At 27.4% G+C, this 9,125-nt stretch overlaps 1 protein-coding gene across 1 annotated transcript in view; it reads right to left on the bottom strand.

Moving 5' to 3' along the window:
• Nucleotides 1-1,285: 1,285 nt before the first annotated feature.
• Nucleotides 1,286-9,125, bottom strand: part of LOC108763267 (structural maintenance of chromosomes protein 1A-like) — a 17,786-nt gene continuing 9,946 nt past the window's right edge. Inside the window, exons 8-19 of the mRNA XM_018510740.1 lie at nucleotides 7,008-7,406; nucleotides 6,437-6,865; nucleotides 6,140-6,351; nucleotides 5,902-6,070; nucleotides 5,602-5,724; nucleotides 4,020-4,107; nucleotides 3,016-3,260; nucleotides 2,575-2,820; nucleotides 2,298-2,477; nucleotides 2,025-2,203; nucleotides 1,411-1,588; nucleotides 1,286-1,354 (exon numbers count right to left, since the gene is read on the bottom strand). Of these exons, the coding sequence (XP_018366242.1) occupies nucleotides 1,286-1,354; nucleotides 1,411-1,588; nucleotides 2,025-2,203; nucleotides 2,298-2,477; nucleotides 2,575-2,820; nucleotides 3,016-3,260; nucleotides 4,020-4,107; nucleotides 5,602-5,724; nucleotides 5,902-6,070; nucleotides 6,140-6,351; nucleotides 6,437-6,865; nucleotides 7,008-7,406 (2,517 nt within the window). The remainder of the gene's footprint in view (nucleotides 1,355-1,410; nucleotides 1,589-2,024; nucleotides 2,204-2,297; nucleotides 2,478-2,574; nucleotides 2,821-3,015; nucleotides 3,261-4,019; nucleotides 4,108-5,601; nucleotides 5,725-5,901; nucleotides 6,071-6,139; nucleotides 6,352-6,436; nucleotides 6,866-7,007; nucleotides 7,407-9,125) is intronic.

Below are 9,125 nucleotides of genomic sequence, written 5' to 3'. Positions count from 1 at the left end.
TGATTTGGTATAGAAATAAGCCACAAATATATGAATTATAAGTTTGTACTTCTTTAATTAGCTAAACAGATCATGATTTTATTAGTATTAATAAAGTAAACAATAGTTAGTTTCTGAGAAATAAGGGGGTGTCACTTTAAGAGACCTATGTCAATATCGGCGACTTTCCTCTATCTATATATTGCAAAGAACAAATTTATATGATTTCTCGCTTCATAATTAAATGCAATAAATACAAGTGTTTTAAATTGATTTTATAATATTTTAATAATATAGATAAATATAGGGTAAATTTTATAATTTGACCGCTCTAATTACTGTTTTGATGATATAAAAATCAAAATATTTTAATTAATTAATAAAATTAATAAACTAATAATTCTTTATTAAATATTGAATCTCGAAAATAATTAATTTTAATATAATAATATATTGACTTTGTGCCAAATATTAGTAAACATTTTAAAAAATTAAACAAAATCTAAATGTATTATTAAACAATATATAGAATAAAATCTAAGATACGCTTTTCTACAATCAACATTGAATCATTTTTATTCTTACAATTAGTATTTTGTACTGTTAAAATAAATATGTCAAATGTACATTAATGAAAACTATAGATCTGAGTATACGAGCACTAATGCAATCATGGAAATAATGGTAATTGCTCTAAATACTGTAGTATCTTTCATATGTGCATGCATGATGTTGTCACACAGTGATTTATCTCAGGGAGATATATGCAAATAATTTTAAATATGCGTTCATTTAAATTAGAATAAACAAAAATAATTTTTTATAAAACACTTTGCATCAAAGATACTTTATTTCACATTATGATACTGTATTATTTTATATATCATTTTATAATATTTATTAATTTTAAATGTGTTACTTTTAATGTAAATTATAAATAATTTAATACACATTTTTTATACAATTTAAATAAAATAAAATTAATTAATACAATATATTCAACGATAAAACTAACATAAATGTGTACAAAAAATTACACAAAAATCATAAAAAGCGGATGAAACTTGACTTGTCTAAACAATATATTTAAAATATAAAAATTTATTCAGTCTACTCTATCTATAAAACATTTCTTTAAAGCGTATCTTATAATTCTCATATTATAATAAATTTAAAAGGAAAAATGTATTTCCAAATAATATACATATAGAAAAATAAATGATTCATAACGATAACTCTAGTAACAGTGGCATTTTTTATTTAATATTGTTTGTGATATTATATTATTATTACGACATTAAATTTTTCACTTTGATTTACGATATCCATTTAATGAAATGGCAAATACTTGACTGTTGGAGCAGCTGATGTCACTCTGAAATCAATAATAAAATGCACGATGGAGAAAAATTTTTAAATTAATCAACTTACTTTAACAGTAACTCCTACAAGTGCATTAGAATTACGATATAATTCTTTGTGTAAGGATATCATGATGAACTGCATAAGGGTTTCTTGGGAGCGAATAAAAGAAACGACATTCTTAATATTCACTTTATCTAATGCCGCGTCACCTTCGTCCATAATGAAAAACGGTATTTGCTTATAACTGCAAAAAAAAAAGATTAAAATTGTAGGCCACAACACAAACTTTTGCATAACGCATAAGAAAATCAATCAATTAAAATTCCTCTTTTCCGTGAAATGGAAAGAAAGGATGAAAGGATTGTGATTGGCTGATTCTCTTATGCACTATGCGTTATGCATTATGCAAAAGTTTATGCTGCGGCCTTATGTTTTTAACTCTCTCAGGCCCATTTTCACAATATGTGGTTACCTAAAGATTAAATGTTACCAACAAATTCATCAATGAAATTGAAATTCATTCATGAATTTCTTGGTTACCTTTAATCTTTAGGTAATTATTATTGTGAAATCGGACCTTAACATTCAGTCGTTATCTGTATATTAATTATAAGCATCCAAAAGCATGTAAAACGTTTCATTAATCTTAGGATTAAGATTATCTTAGGATTAAGATATACCGTTGAATTGCAAATAATAATGCCAAACTAGCCATTGACTTTTCTCCATCAGATAAGTATTGCAATGGTTGAAAGCCTTTATGCGGTGCTATGCAGTTATAAATTATATTGCCTGCATACGGTTCCTCGGGATTATCTGGTAAGATAATTGCTTGAGCCGATGTGTTATTAACCAAATTCTGCGTACAAAAATAAATCACATAAAAATTGTAATGTACGAAAAAACAAACTACATAACAAACAAAATTTTGAAACATAATTATAAATACTAACTTTATATATAAGATCAATTTCTGCAGTAACGCGTTCCAGACAATCTGAAAACGATTTGTACCTCTTTGCCTTCACTGATTCAAATTGCATTTTTATTTCATTGTATTTATTACGGTAGTTTCGAAGATCCGTATTTATTTTTTGCATTCGCTGCTTTATAATATCGATCTTTTCATCAATCTATATATTTATCCAAATATAGAATTGAATTTTAAAAATACAAATCTAACATAAAGCATATAACATTATATTATGTAAAATTATAAATATTACATACCTTAAGATTTACTAAATCATCAAATTCATTCTCAATTTTCGTAATCTTCTCAGTAAGTTGAAGTGTCATGTCTCGTAATTTTTCATTTGTAAAATTGCAGATTTCTTTAGGAAATTGCGAGAAATTAATTTTTGTTAATATTTCACAATCTCCTGACAATTCTATACTTAAATTTGAGCTACTTGTAAAAACGTTTTCTTCTAACCTACTATGTGTTTCCGACATTGGAATACTAATATCTTCCATCTGTAAAAATAATTATATTAAAATCGTAAAAATAATTAAACACAATTAATATTGAGAAATCAAACCAATATGCAATATTTAATAAGTCTTTTGCAATAGATCTCTTATCTTTAGATTCTTTAAAAACTCATAGACCTTGCATTCTTTAAGTATAATATTGCATTCTATTTTTATCTGTTGTATTTTTCTCTGTACAGCGATGTGTGCCTTCTGATCCTCCAAATATAATTTTTCATTAACGCTAATTTGCGATTTGTGCTCAGCTAATTTTTTTGTCACATCCTCCAAATCCTTTGCCACGTTTGTATAATTATCCTTTAATTTCGACATTTTTGTTTCTTCTCGCTCAACTTTAATCTTTGCATGACGTTCTTGCTGACACACTTTATTCCATTCTGTATTAGCACATTCTACAGCTTGTTGCCATTTTAATACTTTATCTTTTCACATAAAATTCGTACATATATAACAACATTAATAATTACAGATGATATATGTATACTATTCAACAACAAAAAATAAGGAACATTTTTGAACACGCTCAAAATTGCGCAATATTCAGAACACCGTAACTCGGTGAAAAATCATCGCAAACAAAAAATTAAAAAGTATTTAAAAGCTCGAAATCTCTACTTTTGAAATCGGTAATTGATATTTCAATCTGACTGATCCTTTACGAAACTATACGGACACAAGTGAATACCCGTCTCAAATCTTAAAATATTTTATAAACTTTACAAAGGTCTATGGCGTGAAGTAAAATTCACACAAAATTGTGGTTTACAGCAGTCGAAAGAGTGAATCTTTACCTTTAATTTGCTTTTTTATTGAGCGTTGTATAATTTTTTTTTCACCGAGGTAATAAACGTTGAGACAAAAGTCATCATTTTTGTTTCAACGTTCAATAAAAAACCAAATTAAAAGTAAAGATTCACTCTTTTGACTGCTGTACATTACATTTTTGTATGATTTTTACTTCATGCCATAGACCTTTATAAAGTTTGTAAAAAATAAATATAATAAAAACTCTCGAAATTGTCAAATAAAACCATAAAAAAGGGGCTAATGAGAGTATAGTCGCTGTACGTTTTGCGATGAATAAGTTTATTAATTAATTAACATCCATACGTTTCGGCATCCATTCGAGCCATCATCAGTGCATCTTAGACTTAAAAATAATATAGATTATTGATCATTACTTGGCTCCACGAGAGTGGTCACTCCTTCCATCAACAATACGTGACAAAAGATTGGAAAAAACAATTGGCAACGTTCGAGGATGTAGTTCTATAAGTGGAAATAGACGATACCAAATAATTCCAATAAAATTGTAAATTACCAATAAATAAGACTCACCCGTAAGGCCAAGAACAATCAGTAATACTTATGTATAATGTGTAACATATCCATTAATTAAAATTATAAAAAAACACCGCAGTCAAATACAATAAATTTCAAAAAGTCAGACCTAATTAAACAATCAATTTTGAATACGTGGTACATTTTTGTCGACTTATTCATAAACTTATTCATCGCAAAACGTACAGCGACTATACTCTCATTAGCCCTTTTTATGGTTTTATTTGTAAAAAATGTTCAGATTTGACAGATATCCATTTGTATCCGTATATAGCTCCATAAAGAATCAGTAGGATTGAAATATCAATTACCGATTTCAAAAATAGAGATTTCAAGCTTTTAAATGCTTTTTTGATTTTTTCGTCTGCGATGATTTTTCATCGAGTTACGACGTTCTGAATGTTGCGCATTTTTGAGCGTGTTCGAAAGTGTTCCTTATTTTTTGTTGGGTAGTATATTAACAAAGATATTATTTGAAAATTTACTTTCTATATCGTTCTCGTTTTCGAAGCGCAACTGATCTTTGATACGATTATATTGTTGCTCAAGCTCTAGTTGCCTCGTTTTTTTCTCTTGATAAATTCTAAAAATCGATGTTATTTTCTTGTATATATATATGTATATATATATATGTATATACATATCCTAGTAAACAAGAAACGTTCCAAAACATTTCAATAACGTTGTAACGTTACTGAAACGTTTCAAAACGTTACTGAAATGTTTCTTGTTTAGTGGGATATACCTAAATTAAAAATTATACATTAAACTAAAAATTTCATACCGCAAATTATTCTTCTCATAGTAGCTAATATCTGGCACATTAATATCGTTACAAAAATTAACAAAGATTTCATTCTTAATTAAATTAATATATTTCTCCACATTTTTAATTTCTTCATTTCTTTTTTGCATATTGTCATCAATTACAGCTATTGTCAGCTAAAAATTTTGCGAATAATGAAAGTATCTTTCTTTACAGATCAATAAAAATTTTTAAGTTATATATGTATATGTATATATATATATATGTATATATAAATATATAAAAATATGTACATTTAATGCAATTTTTTTTGTCTCAACCATGTCTAATTCCTTCTCTATCTTAACAATTTCGTTTTCCTAGAAATGAAAATTTTATGTATTATAATTTGCTAACAAGTACGTTTATAATAAAATTAAAATATAATCTATTCCTGTCTTTTAATTACACACAGTATCTTTTATATCTGTTTCCACATATTTATTTTGGCGTGTGAGTGCATTAATTTCTATATTAATTATATCAGCTTCAGATTGCATAAGAGAAATTTTAGATAAATTTCGGAGTTCTTGCATTAATTGTGCCTAAAAAATTGTGCGAATTATATAAATTGTTATGTGTCACTTATTATACCAATCTTAGAAAAAATTTATAACCTTTTGTTCCATTAATGTTAGTATTCGTTGTTCGTCCCATTGTTTTGCTTTTACAGTTAAATCGGCCAGTCCACCAGACATTAGACCTTTTTTACGATAAAAACATCCGTCCAATGAAACACACTAAACATTATAAATATATAGAAATTTAATAAATAAAATTAATATGTAATAATAAATAAAATAATAAAATACTAATACACGTGCGCATACGTGTGCGTGTGCGCGTCATGTATAATTGTTAGTTCCTAAAATATTATTTTTAATGTTTATTGCGTTTTTAAATATGTATATTATTACATCATGTGCTTCCTGTTTATCATCAGGATATGCTAACATTTTTGCATGTTCACTAGTCTCGCAAACTAAAGTATTTTTAGTGACACTTAAAACCGCATTGTTTATATGTGGTGATGAAATATTCAATACATCATATAATAATTTAACATTTTGCGGTTCTTCTATAGCACTGTAACATATAACAATGTTATATGTTATGTTATACAATAAAAAAAAATTTTTTTTTCAAATTACATACCGTAATCTTTCATTTAAAATTATATTTTTTATTGAATCAAGTGGTAAAAACGTTTCAATGCCTATTTTTTCTCGTTTTAAAAGTTGAATACACTGAATTGCTGTGCGCGTGGTATCAACGACAATGGCATTTATATATTGACCAAAAACTTTAGTTACAGCAACATTATAACGTGAATGAATAGGCTTACACAAGTCAAGTAAGCGACCATACTATAAAAAATAAAGTTATATTAACTTTTATAGATTATACCATTATAATCATTATTTAAATTCTAGTAGTAATTAGTAAAAATACCACGCCAGAGTAAATCTGTTTCAACATATTGATTGTTTCAATTTTCTTATTCCTATGCAAAATACTATTCTTATCAATATCTGCCTCAGAAAGCTCCTCTGTAATCTTTACAATATCATTCTCCAGATTTAACAATTTATTCCTCGTTTCAGTAATTTTTTTATCTAGTTCTTGTATTTTTGCTGTTTTTTCCATTAAAGTTGTTTTGGATTTGATACTTGAATCTTGCAATCTTGTGAAACGCGTTTCAAGATTCACTTTCTTTAATATTATCTGCTTTTCTTTGTCCTCTAATTCTTCTTTACGTCTATATTCATTATCAAGTTTAGCCTGATCTTCTTGCTGATCATGCATCAAGCTTTTTATTTGTTTTATAGAATTATGTGCTCGAAATTCAACTTTGTTCGTCAATTCCATGTAACGTTTAACCTTACGTATAAATTGTTATATTAAGTAAAAATTTATTATAAAAAATGGTAAAAACACCAAAATATTTTTTTCCTAAATTATTATACTATAGATTTACAGATATTATATAAGTGCTAACAGATATAACAATAGTACAGTATACCTGAGAGTTACTGAATTCTATAGTGGTCGTCTGTGACGCTTTCCTTAATTCTGTTAATTCGTTGTTTATTCGTTCTAACTCATTATTTAATTCTTGGATGATTCTTTTGTTAGTATCACGCGCTTTATTCGCACTGTCTAGAGCTATGCGAGCGCTTTCACGTTTTTTCTGCCAATATAAAATGTTATCCTTGAAAATAATGTGTTCTGTTTTCCTCTGTTCAATAGTATTTTTCATTTTTAGGATATCTTGTTCAATATCTTCGAGGGAACTGGATAAGAACTTAAATTGTGATTTTGTATCTTCCAGTAAAATTATCAAATTCTTTTTGTTGTGTAGATACTCATCTATTCGCAATTTGATTTTTTTTTCCTTATCTTGTAAAAATTCAACTCTCCTCTTAATACAGAGCAATAGAATTAATTGATAGTTTAATTTGTATTTATTCTGTAATGTTAAATAATTGTTTTATCACGAGCATATGAAAGATACACAAACAATAATATTTTTATAACAACATAAATAATTTATAAAGATTTTTACATATATTATAGATTGAAAATAGATATGTAAGACATACATATTGTTCTTTCAGCTTTAAATATTTTTCTGTTTCTGCTTTTTCCATAATGGCGTATTTCTTTTGAATTAATATCTGTTTTTTCAATTTATCCTCAAAATTTATTTTTTCTGCCACGTCCAAAAGTTCTAATTTTAATCTGTAATATTATTAAAATCTAGTAAGGGATGAGGGTACAACTTTTTACGCGACCATTGAATCGTTTTATTTCTACATTTTCTTATGTATTTTCCTTCATGATCATAATAATATCACACTCAAGGAAAAATTTAAAACATTGAAATGAAGTTAATTAATCCTTATTCATCACATCGTTACGAAATGACTGACAATTATGCTTCAATCATTTAAAAACTTATTCAGAAAGAGTTGCTGATCCAACTTTAAATTAGTTTTTAAATGATCAAAGCATATATAACTGGTAGCGATTTCGTAATAATTTCGTAATGTAAATAAGGATTGTATTAACTTTATTTCAGTGTATCAATTATTTGAGTGTACCATCATTATTATAACTTTCGGTTTCAATAAAAAAAAACATACAAAAATGTAGAAATAAAAAAGACCTGTGAACAATCGCGAAAAAGTGAAAGTTGTACCCTACTTTTATCGAATTTCACAGCAAACATTATATCATCAGTTAAGGCGCTTTTTTCACGCAATGTCAAAGCGCTAGCTACAGTTAAGCGACTATCCCCACTTCGTGATACGTTTTTCCTCCAAAAGCACCGTCGACAAAACGCCGCAAAAGTCCTGCTACTTTTTCATAGAGCGACAAATCCCTAATTTATATTTCATTCATGTATGAAACTGACAATTAATGCGTTTCAAAGTGCGTTTGAACTCTGCTTTTAAAAATCCAATTTCACGCAGCGTCAAAAGCTAGCGGCTCTCCTCACTCTGCATGACATTGACTTCCTATTTAACGTTCGGAAACATCACCCGGGTGCTCTCGTGTATCATCTTATCCTTATTTAACATTGGGTAAATAATAAGGATAAAACGATACACAAGGGCACTCGAGTGATGTTTCCAAACGCAGCCCTATAAGTCGTCATTTTGCCGCTTGAAGTTCAGAGACCTTTTTTGGGTCAGAAAACCAAACAGGGGAATAATTATAAGAAAAAGAAGAGGTTCGGAAAGGTCCAGTTACAGCAAAAAGTGTTTGAATCGTTTCCGACAATTAGTAATTTCGACCATTTCAAAAAATGAATTTGGCAGTAAACATTTTCTCTTATCATTTTCTTGTAATTTTGCAAATTAAATTTTCTTGTAATTTTCTTATAATTTTTGCATAATTGCACATAATACCAGCATTCATTGTTTCGCAATCTTTTTAGCTACTACCGATAGTAATCTATTTCGCAATGCTGCGGACAAAATACTGTCTGAGCAATTTAAACGTATTTTGAAATGCATTAATTGTCAGTTTCATATATAAATTAAATGTATAAAAAAATTTTATATTAACTATTATAAATCCACAGTGATTAGCTGTTATTTTTTCATGAAAAAAAGTAGCAGGACTTTAGCGGCTA

Source organism: Trachymyrmex cornetzi, unplaced genomic scaffold (genome assembly GCF_001594075.2).
Source record: "Trachymyrmex cornetzi isolate Tcor2-1 unplaced genomic scaffold, Tcor1.1 scaffold35, whole genome shotgun sequence".
Classification (NCBI taxonomy): domain Eukaryota; kingdom Metazoa; phylum Arthropoda; class Insecta; order Hymenoptera; family Formicidae; genus Trachymyrmex; species Trachymyrmex cornetzi.
The sequence above is the reverse complement of the archived record's forward strand: the minus strand, read 5'-3'. Positions and strand labels throughout refer to the sequence as shown.